Here is a 20,054-nt window from a genome sequence, read left to right as displayed (position 1 = left end):
ACAAAGGGCGACCCCGCGCAAACTCTAGCTGCTATCTGTTCTCACATTGAATAACAATTGAATAACGAATCGCATCGTAGAGGATGCAATCGATCGACTCTTAATTGCCAATGATTTCGAACGTTCGAACCTGATTCGCGTCTGCAATGATACGTGTAACAGGTATTTCACCCCAGCAATTCGAGGGGTTACTGCGTATTTCGCGGAGCATTGTTTCTCTGGAAAAACAAGAGAGGAAAAGATTACTTTCAATGCAAGCTAGTACGCATTAAGAACGATATCGCAGCTCATTAAACGTTGCACGCTCATTATCATCGATTACACAGAAATGGCTTCGATTATTCGGAATGAAAGCATTAATCATGCGGCCCACTCTATCGGCTGTTACGCACGCGAATTACAAGCCGCGATCCACGCCGAAGACCGAGTGTTCAAAGCGAACGTGCAAGTAATCATAAAGTCAATGCGTTTAAAGTCAATTACACGATGACGATGACTTTACTGACGATGTGGAATGTTACATAGCCGATAGGTTCGCCGAATCGGAAACTTGTGGAACGTATCCGGATGTGGAACACGTCGTTCCGGAAATTGCAGCTGGCTCATTAAGAATCCAAAGATGTTCCGATTGCGACGAAAGAAATGTCGAACAGAAAAAAGATAGGAAGTCCAGGAGTTTTACGGCTCTTCGACGGTCTGCAGTTTGGAATTTATCTTCAGTTGCTCCGGAAATTTCAATGGAACAAATAATATTCTTTTTAGAAGCCAAAACATTTGTTTCCTCAATTTTTGTTCTCTAAACTTTGAACCGCATTAGCTTCTGAGCGACTCGTATAGGTAAATACTTATATATCCACTATGAAATACGCGTAACGAAGTGGTCTGAATTATTTCAGCTACCGCGGTATGCAAGGACAATAAGAATACGTATGTAACTGATTGTAGTTCAAGGCAGACTCTTTATTTTCATTTGATGTCCCGTATTTATATCTACTTTACATATAGGCGCGGGAGGATCGGAATTTGATGAACCAGGTTATCGAGAAGTTGGCCTGATCTCCACACGATGCTGAAACGTCAGTTGACGGAAGATTGTATCCGGAAAGCCGTAACAGTTCTCACTCTTGGGATGCGAGACCGCAAAAATGAAGAACCGTACGCCGGTTCCAGCGAAATCAAAATGGCAGCCTCAGTAATGCCGACGGTCTCCCGTTTAAACCGCTGCTGGAAGTGAATACATACCCTGTGCGCGCCGATCGATCGGGAACTCGATTACCAGTGCACGGACAACTGAATCCCGACGGCCTCGACGGTTCTTCAGTCGTCGCTTCTGAAACAAACTTTCCCCTCGAGCCGCGGAAGTTGCAGTAATTAAACAGATCGCCGCGGGAGATTGTCTCGAGCTGCAACTATTGTAGATCGTCGCGTTCCATCTCCGTTGGAAATCTCTCGTACGCATCTGTACTTTCCACCGAGGGAACAATGCCACTTTCGATCTTGGACCGTTCGGACCAACCGAACGTGCAAAAGAACGGCAGTCAAAGGTATCGCGCGGCTTGCCAAGATGTAAATACCGGTATCGCGGGGGATCTGAAGCACCGTTGTATTCTCGAACTCTTCAGCGTGCCAAGTGAGCCGTGAGCAAGGAAGCAGATTAATGTTCGACGTGCAAAAATTTCAGTTTAATTATAGTGGCGGCATGGCGGCCGGGAAAGATGGTTCGGGACGCATCGTTACCATCTAATCCTCCGGACGTTACGAAGTAATTTGACGCTAATCCTTTATTAAATTCATGCTATCAATTATGGCCACGCTCGACGGGAACTTGACGGACTTACCTGACGACCGTTTCAGACGTTTCGGCGGATTCGCCGGCTGCCAGCCTGGAGGAGTGAAAGGGACGCTTCGTCGGTTAACTTGAAGGAAAATATATATTTCCCAATGACAAAAGTTACATTCCATAAAAAAAAACATGGCAGAGGACTACAGTTATGTAATCGTAAAGCGATCGTGCTCGATCGTCGCTTGAGTAACATCGATATAGCTCCTTTATTTCACGTCCGTCACTGTTCTTCTCGAAAGCATACGACACACCCGTAACAATTATCTTATAAAATCCATGCAAGTATCGAAGGAAACATTCGAAAGAAAACGCGTGAAGATCTACAAAACGTGAACAGCGTGTAAAACTCTTTGGAAAGTTATAACAATCTCTGTACCACTGTCTCCTCGCGGTTCCTCGCGCGTACGGTGACTTACAATGTATTGCGTAATAGTTTCTGTATGGCACTCAGTAAAGGCACTCTTGACATTCGATTAATGGCAAACGACGATAAAAATATATAATACTGGTGATGATATACGCTTCATCGTTCGAGACACCGGCGAGTATGGCTCCGAAACGTTTCATAATCGTCAGTCTCACAATCACACGAAATGATTCTGTACATTGTCTTCTGTTACAAAAGTCTCACGGGCGCAATAGCGAATCATCATGGGGATTCAAAGTCAATGCGATCCAACTTCGGAACGATCGATCACGGACACTGCGCTCGTCGTTTCACTCGCACCACTCACAGTGCTCCTCCGATCTTCTTCCTTCGAAGAGGTGCAACCCATTTTCTCGCGGTTTCACTTTTCAAATGACTTTCAACTCTTTCTCCTGACCGAATCGTCTCAATTACAGGGACTAGCAGGTTGACTATTCGCTGCGGAGGACTGCATCATGATCGACTGGACGGCGAGCACCGGTGACGCAGTCATTACAGGTGTCACGGAGTCCGTGTGATGATGGTGGTGATGATGATGGTAAAGAGCGGACGCGTAATACTGCTGATGATGGTGGTGATGGTGATGCGGATGATGGTAACCTTCCTCCTCGTTATTGTTATTGTTGTTGTTGCTGCTGGTGTTGTTGTTGTTATTGTTGTTATTGTTATGGTTAGCAGCAACGTTCTCGTTGCTCTGATGATGGTGATGGCCGTGGTGATGATGGCTGTTGTTCACCGACGCGCAGAGCGGCGACGTCGGCGACGAAGACGACGGGGAATTGGTCAGGTTGCAGCCTGTCGCGAGAATGTCGTGGACTGTATGGGGACTAGGCCACTGAAGACTGCCGGTGGTTGTCGGCTGATGGCCAGCGTGGATCGAGGTCGGCGACGAGGGCGACAGCTTGCTCGGCGTGGTCGGCCCAACTGGAAACGCACCGGTACCAAATTGGTAGGAACGGGTTGTTTCGAATTCGTAAATCAGCGCTCGTATCAGGATGGAAGAAAGAGACGCGACTGTTGCCTGATATCCCGCGAGCTCGCTGCTAAAACTGAACGCACGCACACGTCAAGTTGCGCTGTTGGAGAACGACGCCCGAGAAGTTAGACTTTCGGTACCGTGCCGCGAGCCAGCCGAGACCATCGACTCTAGAGAGTATCGTCGGCGCTACTTCGCACGTGACTGCCGTTCCGCGCAATGGCCAGCTTCAGATTGCGTGATGAACCCAATAGGTCGATGTTTGAACCGGAAAGTTTGCTCAGACATCGCTGCGTTTCCGATCAATCTTGTATCTTGTTGCCTAAGCTCTTCGTCGCGTTACCGTGTATCCCGGTTTGCAGCGTCCCGCGCAAAATTCCCGGTCAACATTGACGCAAAGAAAGAGTGGAATTTCGAGCTACCAACCTTGATGGTGATGATGATGATGGTGATGCGTAACAGGCGGCGGCGTCGCGTGATAGGGCGTCGGCGGGTAAGGGACAGGGCAAAGCGCGGCCCCCGCGGCCGCTGCGGCCGCGTATAAATGATGATGATGGTGATGATGCGCCGGATGATGGGGATGATGGTGTATCGCGGTCGCCGCGCCGACCTTGTTCCTCAATATCCTGGAAATGCTGCTCACCGAGGGCACGTTGTACTTGTCGCAGACGCCGTCGGAGAGCAGTCGGTCCCTGATCTCCCAGGCGAAGATCCCCGGGTCCTTGAGCTTCAGCTGCTTGATGTACTGGACCACCTTCGGGGTTGTCACCCGGGGCTTACTGCCGCCGATCGCACCCGGCAGTATGCTGCCAGTCTCGTGGTAACGGGCCAAGATCTTGCTGACACAACCATGACTGACCCGCAGTTGCCGCGAGATGTCGCACGGCCTGATGCCCAGCTGGGCGAGCTCCACTATTCGCAATCTGACAGCGTTAGGCAAGGGCCGCCCGTTCACGAACACACCCCCCAACTGGTTCACCTCGCCGTACTGTTGCTGCTGTTGTTGTTGGTGCTGAGACTGCTGCTGCTGTTGCTGTTGGTCGCCACCCAAATCGGACGCGTTGCTCTCTGTTTCGAAAAGAGAAGGAAAAACAGCCGTTAAATTATAGGTTCCCCTCTTCCAAGGTTTTTATTACGCTCGGCTACGAGGCTGGACCCAGGACTATTAAACTCTCGATCGATCCGAACCTCGTTTCCTTCGATTGCCGCGCTCGTGCGAGACCCTCTGCCTCTGATACGATACGAATTCGATTAGCGAACTCGGCGGCGCGCTCGCTCGGAATGCGAGGGAGGTAGAGTGATCTAACGTCGATTCGGTGGGACGCCGAAATAACGCGACAGTAATACACACCGCATCGAGACTTACACCTGGCGCTGGGGTTCGTTTTAATGAGACGCAGATGTAGACGGTGGTGAACACCGAGCGCCGCTCGCTCCCGTTAATCCACGCTCGCTTGTAACAACCCTTAATTAGCGAAGCGATGCCCAGCCAATTGCCCCTAACTGCATTCCGAACCCACCGAAATTCCGTACACGCGAGTAACCAAAGCATAACAACCCGTTACGAGAATAATAAGACCGGCTATCTTTAACCGGGAGGCAGGCGGTAAGAGTTACTTTCGACTGTCTCCGAGCAGCTCGATGCCAGAAGGGTTCCACCTACGCGTCTTATCTTTCAATTATCCTCGAAACAAATTGTCAGGCCAATTGGAATGTCTCTTCCGGGTGTCCAGTCGTAAATCTAATAGGAACCCGTTTCCTTGTGATATAATAAGATTTCGAAACTAACTATAGCGCTGCATCTTCTATTCAACGACTAATTTAAAATCGCACTGCATTTCCAGGGTCGCTGCAGAGAAGTGGATGGATCCGCGAGGAGAGGAAGTGGCGCGGACCCGTCATGGAGGACTCCTCTTCCTGCCCGCGGAAGGGACGCTGCAGAGAAGAAATTTATGTGGCCCTCCTCGTCCTCTCTTCAACACTCTCTCTCTCTCTCTATCTCTCTCTCTGCGCACAGAGCGAGCCGGTGGAAGTACTACAGAGAAAAAGAGCAGCAAAGAAGAAAAACCGCACGACGGAAAGGAGGGCCTCGCGATGCCTCCCGTGATTCCTGGAACAAGAGTTTCGCCGGCGACGCCGCCAACCGTAGAGACGTGTTTTTGCGCGGTTCCACCGTCCACCATTTTTTTCACCATCTTTCTTCGCATCCCCCCGATTCGCCGCGCAACGCCGTATTTCTTCTCGGAGGCGCGAAACGCGCGACCTTTCCGCCACATCCGAGTCTTCGGGCTTATTGATGCTCCACGGAGGGAAGATGGAGTCTCTTGAATTACAACGCTCGGAATAATCGGCTGAGTGGAACGGCTTTACAACACCCCGAGTTACCGCTTCGCAACGCGCGCGTGATTTATAGAGCGAATATGGTTTTCGGACGACATTCGAATCAAGAACCAATCGACGACAAGGCACCGCCGTCGAATCAAAGGAGTTCTGCAAACGGATTTCGTCCGAGATCCGATCGGCGAATGCCGTGACGGGGTTTCCCGGAATCACCCCGCTACGGACGCCCGAGCGAACCGCTGATTCGTGGAACGACCCCGACGTGGCCCGTTAAACTCCAACGATTTGGACTTAATGAGCCGCGTTACATTAAAGGCCCCGTCTTTTTGCCAGCGAACGTTCGATCGCGAGGGAGTAACGCTCGTTAAACCGGAGACAAGCCTCGTGGTTTATTCGCTCCTCGGCCGGCTCGCTTATAGGTGAGTAATTAATGAGGGGATAAACCGTTCGTCTGATAGATTTATATATACGACGAATATCGCGGTTTTCCAGGAGGCCGATGTTCCTGTCAACGCCGCCGAATGTTGCGTCGAGGGCGAGGATTGAACGGAGGATTAATCGAGTTGGTAAGACCCGTCTGCGCGGAGAACGTTTAGCGTGTTTCTTTTAAATCGCTTTTACCATATATATTCTCAGCCATGGTTTTTCTTGTTCCTCTAGGCATTAGTCTTCCGAGCTTAGGGACCCTTGGCTACTAGAAATTCGATACGGGTCAGCGATAAATTTCTAGCAATGCCGAGCTACCCCTGCTGCGCTGGACCAGCTAGTACAAATATTATGGACGCAAGAAAAACAATCGAAAATGCCTGCTTTCTGAATCGCTGGAAGATTGATCACGCTTTCAAGGTATACACTCGGCCCATATGTGTTCTGAAATATTCATCGGAAAGAAACGCGGTTACGTGAATATTCATCTTCGGAAACTTCACTCCCAATTGGCGAATCGTCAAGATGATTCCGTCCCGTGGACGAATTAGCGAAAAGTAAAAGTCCCGATGTCCCGGAGGACGGAGACATCCTCCGCGTGCGTAGCATGTGCGAAGACAGGAGACACGCACACGCGTGCACAGCGGGCCGCTCCACGCTTTAAGTGCGTGTATTACACGCGTGTAAAATGACTACACGCGCCGGGCCCTTTGATCTCGGCCATTCATCACCGCGCGGCCGAGAAAAAGTCTAATAATATTGGGTGCACGGCGACGTTCACGCGTGTGCGTGCGTGAAATGGCCGGTTTCCCCGTGTTCCGCGGGACGATCCGCAGATATATACGCGTCCACTCGATCTTCCCGCAACGATTTATTCCTCCCCGATCCGCGGGATCCACCGGGAAACTCGAGACCATCCTCCGAGACGGCCGAGAGCCACGGATGCCTCGCTTCTCAAGCGAATTAACAGCGGTCCCGTTGTGCGACGTTTGAATCCGTCACAAACAGCGAATTATATTCGCGAAATAGTGGGAGTCGGCGTCACGCTCTCGCGATCCAGATTGTTAACGGTAATTTCACCGAGACGGTAATTGATAACGTTCGGTCATAATGTTGCCAGACGTTTACTGCGCCTCGCGGCGGAGAGCTTTAACTGTGCTTTCCGTTTGAGAAGGAGGATTTCAGGGGAATTATCGAAAATTTAATGCGACAGGTTGCGCGTTTACCATCTTCTTCCGCGGCCAGACAGAGGCTCATTCCTCTCCTCGGCCCGCGTCGCCCCCCCTGAACACCTTTCTCGTCGCTCGATGAACCCGATGGCGGCAAAAGTATCGTTGCGCGCGAAGATCGGCTAATTTCGTAACTGGAAATTCGCGAGAACGATACCGCGGAGCCGAACAAATCGTCGCGCGCAAAAGGACGAGCGAGAAGGGCCCCGGATATAAGTAGAAAAGTGAACGGCGCGGAATGGTCCGAGATGTGGGCGTGCACGGGGCGAGTGATGGATGTCAGTGTCACCCTCGAAAACACGTGTTTCACTTACGTAGATGCCCCGAACGCGAACCAGTGTTTGTCTACCATTCTCACTCGCTAATTATCGGCCCCTCGAGCCACCGTCCCCTTTGTCGGCCTCCTCGCTCTTATAGAAACGGATCTTTAATTTAATTTCCGCGGCGCAGGGCGGCGCGACGCACATGTCAGTGATTAGTTCGCCCCGACGCGCCGCGGCGCGTCAGAAATTAAAGATTCTTAATTCTCGAGCGTGAAAGGGGAGGAAAGTTAAACGATTCGGGGAACGATCGGGTTTCGGGGATTAATGTAGCGTCACGCGAATCGCCGCGAATGCGTATCGACGAGCGAACATCGGGGAAAACATCTGTCACGATGAAAGACGCGCGAAAGAGGATCGGGATTGAACTCGTTCGAATCCGTTTCAGCCTTTGAATTTTCTTCGGGGAATCGACGAGCGCGCGGAGCTAGCGTAGAAGAGAATCGTGCGCAGAACATTCTACTATAGATTTATACCGCGTCCATCCGCGGCTTCGAAATAGTCCTGTCAAGCCTCATCATTATTTCCAGTGAGCTCATAAACCTGGGCTACGGCCAAACAGCGTTATCTTCCGTTGAAGAGGCTTCTTGGCAACTGATTGCGATTTTTCCACATTCCCGTCTAAAGTTGGTTACCGCCGCGGCTCCCCGGCGATCATGTTATCACGTCCGATTACATCAACGCGCGCACTTCGTAGGTAGTATTTATTCAACGGCCACGGAAAAATCGCCGTGATTCTAATATCGCGGGAAGAATGGATGTCGGGATTTTTTCTGAGATTGCGGGAGAGTCTATTTATAACTGCGAAATTTATGCAACTTGACGCCAGAGGAAATTAATTATGCGCTAATCGCGGTACATTTTTCACGATAACCGTCTGACCTCGTCGAACATAGTTTCATCGTAGCTCCTCCGCTTTCCAGACGGGCCCGCCGGAGACTCGGCCGGCGATCGTTCGATCCTCTATTGTACTCGATCCTCTTCTCCTCTCCGTTTTCACACGGAAAAACCATCGGTTCGCATCGTTTCCCGATAGTCCTCGCGCGATATCGCCGCTTTCCGAGAAGCCTCGTCTATTTGGCGCGCGTTAAAGGCGCAAGACCGTCCCGCCCGACCTTTCACCAGCTCGCTCCTCTAATTCTTCCTCCCTTTTTCATCCCCGGTGCCGCACCTTTCTTCGTGCACCTAAAATACATCCGTGCGAAATTTATCTCGCACGTGTGTGCAGGGCTGCGTGTGTCGGTGCGCGAGCCCGGTCACATCTGGAATACGCGATGACAGTGGGACCGAAATATATCCGATCGACGAACAAAAAACTTGCACCGGCGTAAGTGTAGCCGGTGTTCTTTTTCGTCTTCGATACCGCGAACGCTCGTTGTCCCCGTTTTTCGCGGAGGGGCGCAAAATCAAAAGCAGAAGCCGATACGAACGGAAATAGTTCTAACAGAATGCAATTTTGCAGCCTGCCGCGGCCGAAGCGTCCCGTTGGAGGGATGGTTCCGGATGAACGAGCGTTTCCTGTCTTTCCCGAAGAGACTGAAGAGAGCTCGGACTTGATTGGTAAAGTGTAACGTTGTTATTTGCAAAGCGCGATGACCATTCGTCAATTCCGATTCCATGATGTCCAGTGTTTTTCACGCGTGACACAGGCAGTGACGTCTCACGCGTGCCGAAGAATCCCCAGTTTTTGGAATGAGGCACCGAGAAGACTCCCCGATGGCCGCCCGCCAGGTTTCCCAGTCACGGGACAGGTATGCAGAACTCTACCTTCAAATCGTGCAAGTAATAACTTGTCAACAATACATCTTGGAATCGTTTCTCCGTAGGATAGTTGTCTGTAGGCGAAATAGTCCATGCGATACGTTCCACCTTGTCGCGTTCACGTAGCCAACGCTTGTCACGAGAGTCCGCGCGGCTCGGATGATTTTCGAGCTTCACTATCGCTAGAAGAATACACACAGGTACAGTACTTTCCGCGGGAGAAGCTGAAGCCGGTTAAATGACTGAACGAATCCCAGTCGGCATCATCGTCGACAGCGTGTAATACGATGTTGCATAACACTCGAAATAACTGTTGCGCGAGGCGCATCGAGATGTTGCTTAATATTACGATAAAGAGATAGATAGCGTCACCCACGATTTTGCATGATTTACACTGGCCATCTCGTATTCTCGGCGACAGTGTAACTCTCCGTTTAATCAAAATTCAGACAAGTTCAATTCTAGCGAGCGGCGCTACGTTCCGGGACCCACTCTTTACTTAGGAACTAATTGAATCGCTTTCTCTGGTCCAGCAAAGTGTTTGCAAACCCTTTCGGAATCGGCGATTAGTAGCTTTGAAATTTGTTTAACAAGGGGACAAAGCTACCGAGCGTCGAACGCGAGAACTGTCTTCCAAGGATTAGCTTCAAAAGAGAAACGAAATTAGCGACAACGAATTGTCCTGAATCCTTTTAAACTTCCAGGACGCTGTTCGTAACATTCTGAAGAGGAGCAACGGGGCGAACGGTCCTTAGGTAGCCGAAGTGGGAGCACCAGGAGCTAATACAACTATTTGCGCAGTCCTCTGTCAACCGGACCCTTTAAAAGCTGGCTTCCGTGTTTAACTGGAACAAACGGCACTAATTGAACGCTAATGAATCTGTAACTGCACGTTTCCTGCCGCTGTCAATATCGTCGAGCCTCTCCGGAACCATCTCCTGAGGACAATCTGATTTCCAACGAGAATCAACGGGACAAACAACCGTACACTGTCGTATCGTATGATCGCTTCGCCAATCTCTCGGATATACTAGAAACTAATAGTTACAACTTAGAATCAACATTTTTCATAGATCTCTTATCGATAGACATTCAGCTTCAATATCAATAAAATAAATCATTAAAAAACTGAACAACCCTCGCTCCATAAACAAAAGTTCTCGCTCTTCACCTTTTTGCTTATGAAACGAAGGTTTTGAAATATGTTAATCGTTCCTTTTATCGATACTGAAGCTGAACGTCTATCAATAAGGAATCTATGAAAAAAACTGTTGATTCCAAGCTGTAACTATCAGTTTTCCGCTGTGGAACCCGAACCGATCCGATGCGCCTCGGCCTACCCTACGCCCGAGTGGTCCGGCCTCCGCCATTATCCGCAGAAGTTCGCGTCCCGTCCCTTCGCGATCGTCACAGTCGCGATCCGAAGCGTGCAGAATAACACAGAAACATTACAGTTAATCGGTACGTTACATTGTTCGTGACAAATTTTTATTGTCGGCGGTATCTCCCGCTGGAAGAGTACGTTCGGACGGCTTTATCTCGGGGTGTACGTTTCCAATGTATCGCTTCGCGTATCAAGGTCTTGAACCGTACGCGCGGCTACGGCTGTATTGGTGTCAATGACTCCGGGGGATTGTCAACGTCATCCGGGGGGATAAAAAACGAAGGAGCCCGATAACGCGAGCATTTTAAACCGCGGACGTTCTTTCCACGCGTATCGTTCCGCAAAAAAATTCATTGGACCTCTCCTCGCTCCGAAACGCGTTCGTGCCCGTACAAAGTTCGACTGTCCCACGCCGACGATAACGCGCTCGTCCACGATTTTTCGAAAGATTATCTGCGATCGCGGGTTCAAGGTCTGCCGCCGCTCCTTTCCCTTTTTCTGCCGGAGATTTTCGGCCGGGCTCCTTTCGAACAATTCGACTGCGACGCGTGTGCATTGTCCGATTAAGCGTGGCAAAATCGTCGAGATTGCCCCGGTGGATGACGTTAGATCTGGGTCATCGGCAACGTTTCACGCGTCACAACAAACGTGATACATCTTGGTGATTAATGGTCGGGTTACCAAAATGTAGGTCATGATACGGGCTTGCTTCGGCATTGCTGATCGGTTTTCGCTGGCCGACACTTGTCAATCAGGAGCGTCTTGCTTCGGCGTACGAGGGAAGGAAGCTTTCCAGAAGCCGCGACCTCGCGGCGTTTGGGAAGATCGAGAGAACGCTTTTATCGGTTCTATCGGTGCAGGTTTACCGATCCTGTTCCGTGATCGATCACTCGGAAGTCCTGATGTCTTTAAGCTTTCAGGAAGAGTATAAATACGTTCTTGGCTTGACGTCGAGCAGCATCCGGCCACGGATCACACGGACGAACGTACTCATCGGAAACCAGTTATGAAACAGTCTCGTTAGACCGGTCAGTTCCGATATTCGTGGAGAGGGTGGCTGACACAATTATCAAACACGGATCGCCCGGGGCAACGCGAAGCATCGGCGACGCTCTAATATGTAGCAGCTCTGTCTCGTCGAGCTCCGAGGGAAAAAAGGAAGGCGAGATGAAAAGCTAGGTGATAAGGAGAGGGCGAGAGGCCATCCGAGACCCAGCAAGGGCAAAGGTTGCCAGAGAAATGACACACTGTACTTTCTATGAATGGGAACCGTCGTAGACACGTCTGAACCGTTCACTGCGAATTCAGTTTTCCCAGGCTTTTTTTACTTCCTCGTGTAACCTTCGAATTTGCTAGCCGACGGAGAATGCTACAGGATTGCCGGCGTTCATTGAATATTCAAACAAGGAAATCCAAACAATTTGCGTTAAAGAGGTTTTAACGAGACAGTTTATTACACGCCTGCAACGCGCCGTTTGCGCGTTGTTTGCGCGGAAGGCCGTGAGTAACATTTATTAATTAGGCAGAAGAGATTCCAAGGAAACGAGCGTCGCGCCGATTCTTCCCGCCGATCATGCGTGTAAGTTGATAATAATTGCGGCAGCCTATTTCATTATCGTTGCAACGCGAAATTAATAAGTGTGACCGGCCGACGGCGCCGAGAGATACATCCAAGCGCCATGTCTCATTTAATTATAAATTCAATTAGGTCGAAGTTGATTGACACGCACACCGCGCGACGATTTAATCTTCCATCGTGGAAGACGCTCCATGGGAAGAAGAGGAGTAGGAGGAGGAGGACAGCGCTCGAGGAAGATTCAGCGCGTTTCGTTTCGACGGCACTCCAATCGGAATCGGTCCTGATAAACTCTGCCAACGGATTCACGGAGCCGCGTTACGTAATCACTCCCGCGTAACCGCGGAACGGTGTATATAGATCGTGTAAATTGCAGGAAGGATCGCTCACCTAGCACCAGGGGATCCATCGAGAAGTGCGAGCCTGCAGCCGACGGCTACATGCAGCGCGGTTCCTCCGTGATTCGACAGTCGAACGACTCCGTGTATGACCGAACAATGAACCCTCCAGGTGACAACTGGAGCCGTGAGTACCTCCGAAATTCCAAGTCTCTGCGGTCTCTACACTTTTCCAACTCGGCACCACTGTGTTCCCCCGTGCACTGGCATCCCTTAACTTTACATTTTCCAGTGGAACGTGTCAAGCATCTTTGCTGGCTTCACAATCACAGCGTCTCAATGGAACAACAACGAGGATCAAGATGACTCAAGGAAAAGAGAGAGAGAGAGAGAGGTCCGCGAGTCACTTCACCGATTCGCTGCGTAAGAAATCGGTGCAACCACCGTCGAGCGACGCTTCATCGACGCGGGATCGGACTGTTCGCGCGGATTCGCGATAGCTCGCGGACGCGAGCGCAGGATACTCGAAGAAGGGCGGCGGGGTACGTGATCCACACGATCGGTGTTCATTCACGCGCGCCGAAGAGAGCCACTCGAGGGTAAAACGCGACAATGAAGCGCGACAGTAAATAACCGGTGTAAACGGGGTACGGCACCGTGTCCGTGTACACCGCTTGGTGCTTCTGTAGCGGAGACAGAGCGAGAAAGTGAGAGACGTGGCGCGTATGGATCAAACAGAGAAACAGAGTGGTGGATAGATAGATAGAGAGAGAGCAAGAGAGAGAGAGAGAGAGAGAGGGAGAGAGAGAAAGACAGACAGAAAGAGAGAGAAAAACGGCAAACGCCGGGTCGCGAGTAGCGTTCTAGAGAAGACGAAAAAAGAAGCACGGACACGGTCAATGGTGCGCGGCTCGCCCTTCGCTGCCTCACTGACTGGGGCGACAGATTTACCAGAGCAGAAATAAGAAATCTCCACTCCGGCTAGCGTGGCCTTAGAACACAGCCGCCGCCCGCTCCCCGCGGTAGTCGCTTCTTCCCGTCTTTGCGTGCATGAGCCACACGTACGTGAGATGAGCCTATCTCTAGCGGGCGGCGGTGTGTGCGTGAAAGAGAGGCACCCACCTACTTGCTCCGAGCGTGTACGCGTGGCTGTGCGTGGATGGTAGAGCAAGAGCGAACGAGAGGCGAATGAGAATCGTTGGAAACGGAGCGGGACGGAAGCTGAGCAGTCGCTCCGTCGTAAGTGGAATAGGTTGAACGAAGAGGGGCGATCGGACGCAGAGGGAAACACGCGAGACGACGATAGTCTGAGAGAAATAGCTAGCGTTCGTTTTGAGAGGGCTGCAAGTGGTCAAACCGACCAATGCACGCTCGCTCACATTGACACGACGCGCACACTTCTCTGCGCATTTCTAGCGTTCGCCTCCGTCTCGCCTCCGTCGCTATGGATGCTGCGAGAGCGTGTGCGTGGGTGTACACATTGGTGCGCACGCTCGACCAAGCGCGGCCGACAATCACGATAGGCACCAAGGGGGAAAACTGGCCACGCTTAAGAGGCGGAGCCCCACGCTGGCACGGACCATTGGCGAGAGCACCGCACCGTGAGCAACCGTAGTTTACGCCTCTTCATTGTGCCCTCGTGTCTCGCGTTTATTGTCTTATTCTACTTCCAACGGACACACTCTTTCGGACTCACGGCACGCAACGCATTATCTACTTACACGGACTTGTGAATAGAACAAGTCCCATTCGTTCCCTTTTTGCAAAGTTTGTACCATTCTGTTGCCGTTCATGGTACACGCTTTGCGTCGACCGTGATTCCTTAGGCATCAGTGAATATTTCATGAAATATTCATTTTACCTTGGTACTTATATGAACGAAGGAATAGATAGAATTTAATCGTATGTCTTGAATTGATTTGGACTACTGTTGGAAGAATCTAATTGCATGTGTTACATACGTAACGCGTCATGGTAGTATGTTTGTTTATTATTTGTCTTTTTAACGTCTGCGTATTTGGTAAATGTTTAAAAGGATACTGTATATGTTGTTTTTATTATTTAACTGCTGAAAAAAAAAATGAACAACAATACACGGTGTTCCCAAGCGGTCACCCATCTAAGTACTAACCGCGCCCAACGTTGCTTAACTGCGGTGATCAGACGAGAACCAGTGCTTTCAACGTGGTTTGATCGTTGCTCGAGGAATGTTTTTACTGTTCTCAACAAATGATTCTAACAAATAGTATATTAAACAATAGAAATAATATACTTAACGCGTAGTTAAAATTAGTTAATAATAATTTTGTGAGAAATAGTTAAATCTTCGATATACAAAATATGTTGAAGATTTTCTTCTAGCTGTCATCGTCCTGCCATCTATCGTCTTTCATTAGAAGTATACCTTGGGTTACATTTGTTGGTAAAATAGGGTGTTCTTTCCAAATTATTTCAAAACTTGTTCTTTAAAAAAGATTCAAACACATTAGATACGTTAACGAAACTTATTCAGCACATACTTGTAATTAGATGCAAGTGGAATTCTTATGAAGATTTTTAATTTCTCGAGTACGATCAACACGTGTTTTAAGAAACACTGAGTAAAATGTGTGGTTATTTGGAGCTGGCAAACGTATTGTATATGTTACGTTTAGGTTTAGATACTGTCGTAACAGTTGATAGTTAATTAAAACGAGAATTTAAGCTATACCCTAAAATATTTATTTATTTATTCTACAAAGGAAGTGGTAGACAGATCATCTTAATTACTTAGAGACACTGCATAACAATGGATGGCATGTACAAATTGTATAACAAAAATGCTTCCCCAAAGGTTCATATAAAAGAATACTTCGATGAATATCGTAATTTGATAATATCGGCAGATTGTTTAATATCAACGAAACCTAGTGACACAGATTTAATGGATGTGATGGGAGCTCAACTTGGCGAGGAAGAAATGAGCATGCTGTCAAGTTACTGCAGGTATTTTAATTACTGATTGGTGTTGTTTTAATATTAGCTCTTATATTATTGTTTGATTTCGTGTAATATATATTTTTTGTTTTATAGCATTGACAATTTAACTGTAGATGGAGAAATGCCAAAATTAATAGATAGCAGAAAATTAAGAAAGAAAGACACATTTGGTCCTGAAGAACCACCGGATGTGAATTTAAAAACTATTGAACATCTGAAAAGAAGGCTGAAGCAAGAAACAAAGCATCCTTGTTGCAAGTATCAAAGTGAATTATTCATAGTAAATGTCTATTTCATTTAATATTTATTTAAAATGAAAAATAATTTATAAATGCAACTGTTACATTTTGTTTTAGCGCTATGAAAAGGACAAGGAAACAAATGGAAACTTTGCAATTCCTGGACAAGATATTCTGGTCTATGTCAGAATTTATCATCCCTTCTCACAACGTGCAAAAAATATTTCACTTAATTCAATAGTTCGATTAAACAATGTTACAGCTGTCTTAGGGTCTCAGACACTTGCAGACTTGCGTGACAAAATATCTTGTATAACTGATTGTAGCATTTCTCGTGAATGTAGTGAAAATTTAGACAAGGCAATAGGACCAATGGCAAAAGTAATTTTATAGTTTTATTTAAACTTTTTGATAAGTTGTATCGTATTTATACATAAATATTCTGTTTTATTTTAGGATGTATACAAATCAGGATTTATTTTTATTGAAGATACATTTTACAATGACACTAGACACCCTACCAATTATGATTACAGTAAAGTGATCATTGACTGGGCACAAAGACGACCAAATTTAGGTCCTTTCAAAGTTGCTTCAATGGAGGAGTGTAGAATAGATTCTCTGTTCTTAAGATTTGGTTTTCCATGGGTATATAAGCATCAAGGAGGCTGTGAACATTTAATTATATTTAGTGATGCAAGGTAATTTTGATAAACCAATAATTGGGTACTCGAATACATGCTGTTTAATCATTTATAGGTTGATCAATAACAGTGATACATTAGCTGTATCGGAATATCCACAAATTGTAAGGATAAGACCCATGTCTTCTAAATATTGCATGATATGTGGTGTGTACATTGCACAGTGGATCACTATGGAACATGAGAGAATTCCACATAATCCTTGTTACTACTGTGATGGTTGTTTTAAGTCTTACAACTATATCGACGGGAAGAAAGTCGGGAATTTCAAAGCTTACGCATATCCGCGTAATCTCGAAAAAGTAAAGGGCAAAATAGATTGCAGGAAAAACTAACTTTGTTTTTATAGTAAATACAGTTCTTTTGATATTAAAGTATAAATTATTTTATTGATGACTTTAAAGTATATAACTTTCTCAAATTATCCCTGGCACTATTGAATTCTGGTTTAATTTCTAATGCTTTCTTGTACATGTGTTCGGCTTCATCGAATTTATTCCATCGATGATAGAGTACACCTATATTTCATTAATATATCATAAAATTAACATAGAATTAAAATATGAATCTTCAGTACTTAGATATAAAACTTAAAATTTACCTAAATTTGTATAAAACATTGAGTTTGTAGGATTTTGTGATATTGCTTTTTTGAAATGCACTTCTGCCTCTACAAAATTTCCAACTTTGCCCAATATGTTGGCGATATTGAAGTGAATTAAAGCATCATCTGGTAAATACTGCAGAGCTTGATATGCCACTTTAAGCGCATCATCGCGCGTACCTAAAATGCAAATCTTTATACGATATACCAACACAGTATTGTTCAGTTGTGCATACCCAGATCATCAAGGAGTAATATCATATTTCTCCATGCTCTTCCGTGATTCTTTTTTTGCTTAGTGGCGGACTTCCAAGCTTTTAAAGCTTTATCGTAATTTTTTTGTTCAAGGTACTGCAATTAATATGAGTTAGTTTACAATGGATAGTTCCATCTTTATATATTAATAATAAGTTACCAACCAAGACACCTAGATTATAAAAGCAATCAGGATATTTAATTCTGTGAGACAGTGCTGTCAAATAACTTTCTTCTGATTCATCGTATTTCTTCAAAGCCGAAAGGACGATACCTAAGTTCATCCACGCTGTAGCAAAGTCATCCCTAAAACTCACGACTTAATGACATTATGTTCCTAATTGAAAAATTTTAGGCGTGATTACATTCATTCTTTCAATCTGTTCATTGCATCTCAAATAGTCGGTTATAAGTAGACTTACTGGAGCTCTATAGCCCTTTTAAGCAAACTTTCTGCTTCTATATACTTTCCTTGATCCTTGAGCAAATTACCAAGATTATTCATAGCTTGAGCATAGTTAGGATTTAATCTATTTAAAAAGAAAACGATTGGGATCAAGTTCTTTTTAAACAATTATGTTGTTCTCTTTATACCTTAGAGCTTCTTTGTATTCGTAGAGCGCTAATGTTGTATTCCCGGAGTCAGCGGCATTCTTAGCAATGTTGTAGTGAACCTTTGCATTCAGTGGGCAAACGTGCAATGCCGATCTGAAAAGCGAGGTTTCAGTTTTCCACTCCTCGCTTCTCATCCAAGATCTTGCAAAAAATAATGAAATGAGAACTAAGTACGCTAACAGAATGTACTGCACAGAAACACGATTACAAAGCTTTTGTAACCCTATAACAATAAGAAGACAATAACCAGCAGAGGGAATATAAAGAGTTCTCTCTGCTAAGACAAAACCGACATTGAAAAAGATGTTGCTGGCTGGTAGAAATGGAATGATTAACATTGCTAGTCCCATAAGTGAGTATCTGTAAACAGAAACAAAATTTGTAGAGTTTGTAAACACTGCAAATGAAGTCAGTAACCTTACCTTAGAAATAAGTCATCACAGCAGATGAAGATATGTGCAATCATTGTACCAAGTATTAACCAAAAAATAATTACACAGAATATCCTATAGTCATAAGTAGTAATCAAAGGTACACAACCCATGGACCAATCAAAGCACAACCATTCTGGGCATATTAGTAGCCATACATTTAAGCAATAAATGTAACTATAATTCAGTATTCGTAGGAAGACATTGTCCATGAATGAAGCTGGATTGTCTATAGATTGAAAAGTTGGAGGTTTAAATCCCATAACACTGAATCTTGAAACCATGAGCATTAAACCAGACACAGAAAGTATACAAAGTCTGATTATGAGCTTCTGTTTCAGGTTGATGAATTTTTTTGCTTCTGCATAAGTGTACTTCATTTTCATAAATCTGATCACATCTGATGGTAGTATTTTGTTCACCATTACAAGATCATATATACCGCAAATTCCCTGAAAAAAATGTTTATTATTATGTATATTGATATATCAAAATGTCTTTGTGTTTCTTACAATTGCTGTTATTCCTGTCTCCTTGCATAGCATTGCAGTTGCAATGGATAGAATGCAACCACACATGCTACACCATCTATATAATAATTTATTTGCATAGATTGATTGATAATATAGTAAGATAGATGTCCACATAAATAAAGCACATAATAATTCTGCTCTTCCTACAATGCCTGAGACCTGTATATCAAAAGAAATCATTAATTAGATCATAGTTGACAGATACAGAATGCAACTTCAATGATGCAGAATGCAACTTACAGCTTCTGTATGTATTGGATGAACAGCAAACAATGCAGTTGCATAAAATGCAGTGTTCTGTCCTCTTGAACCCAAACATACAATAAATGTGGGCAACAACAGGATGCAGACGAATGTATGTAAAATAATGTTTATCAAGTGATAATCTTGAGCAACCAAACTTTTTCGAAACCAAAAATGCCATCTACAAGAAGATATGTAACATGTACAAGTGAAATGTGATTGTATCATTGATTACTTTATAATAAATTCTTACCTAAAAGTCAGAATTGTGAATGGTCTATATGATTTGTGACTTTGTTTATTAGTCAATTTAGTACCCCAGAAATCATTTTTAAATATATCCTTGAGAGGTGTACTTTGTACATTCTCATTATTAACAATAGCTTCAGAATCATCAAATACAAAATCACCATTATAACTATTAGCAAAGCATAGTGATAATACGATAATTATAAATAAAGAAAGTCGCAGTGGGACAGCTGAAAGTATAAAATTGCTAATAGAAATGTTAATTCTATACACAACAATAAGTAATTCCAATAAAAATTAATTAATGTACCAGGCAGATCAGATTTTGTCTTCAATAACATAACTTTTTATCAATAACTTAAAGTAAACGAAAGTCTATTCTAGACCTTTACATGTTTATAATATAGTTTTTATTATAACATAATTTACTATAAAACTAAGCATACATTAAAAACGAAAAACTCGTTTATTGACAAAACGGCACTTCCGGTTCGATTTCATGGACCACAAAATTGGCCAGCATCTAGCGGTGAAACCTTGGAACTAAAAGTAACATAAAAAAAATAAACAACATAGAACTGC

The 20,054-nt window shown here is 45.7% G+C and overlaps 2 protein-coding genes, 1 long non-coding RNA gene and 1 other non-coding gene across 4 annotated transcripts; 1 reads left to right on the top strand and 3 right to left on the bottom strand.

Annotated features, from left to right (window-relative positions):
• Positions 1–1,918: 1,918 nt before the first annotated feature.
• On the bottom strand, positions 1,919–13,664 carry LOC116428391 (uncharacterized). Its single transcript, XM_031980009.2, has 3 exons — positions 12,673–13,664; positions 3,673–4,314; positions 1,919–3,194 (listed from the first exon to the last, which is right to left on the bottom strand). The coding sequence occupies exons 1-3, from the start codon at positions 12,689–12,691 to the stop codon at positions 2,677–2,679; spliced, it is 1,179 nt and encodes a 392-aa protein (XP_031835869.1). The 5' UTR covers positions 12,692–13,664; the 3' UTR covers positions 1,919–2,676.
• Positions 5,910–9,122, top strand: LOC143175132 (uncharacterized). The gene is made up of 4 exons (XR_012999791.1): positions 5,910–6,005; positions 6,079–6,152; positions 6,247–6,432; positions 9,024–9,122. It is a non-coding gene; the product is annotated as an uncharacterized LOC143175132 (long non-coding RNA).
• A 1,038-nt stretch (positions 13,665–14,702) lies between the features above and the next one.
• On the bottom strand, positions 14,703–14,821 carry LOC116428436 (5S ribosomal RNA). Its single transcript, XR_004235263.1, has one exon. It is a non-coding gene; the product is annotated as a 5S ribosomal RNA (ribosomal RNA).
• Positions 14,822–16,923: 2,102 nt separating this feature from the next.
• Positions 16,924–19,998, bottom strand: LOC116428399 (protein O-mannosyl-transferase TMTC4). Its single transcript, XM_031980027.2, has 11 exons — positions 19,783–19,998; positions 19,477–19,702; positions 19,221–19,404; positions 18,960–19,139; positions 18,439–18,899; positions 17,996–18,376; positions 17,824–17,931; positions 17,566–17,707; positions 17,383–17,497; positions 17,144–17,326; positions 16,924–17,060 (listed from the first exon to the last, which is right to left on the bottom strand). Exons 1-11 carry the CDS (start codon positions 19,811–19,813, stop codon positions 16,924–16,926), a joined length of 2,148 nt encoding a protein of 715 aa, XP_031835887.1. The 5' UTR covers positions 19,814–19,998.
• Positions 19,999–20,054: the final 56 nt, after the last annotated feature.

The sequence above is a fragment of the Nomia melanderi genome, chromosome 12 (genome assembly GCF_051020985.1).
Source record: "Nomia melanderi isolate GNS246 chromosome 12, iyNomMela1, whole genome shotgun sequence".
Lineage (NCBI taxonomy): Eukaryota > Metazoa > Arthropoda > Insecta > Hymenoptera > Halictidae > Nomia > Nomia melanderi.
Note: the sequence above shows the minus strand (reverse complement) of the source record. Positions and strands in the feature narration are given on the sequence as shown.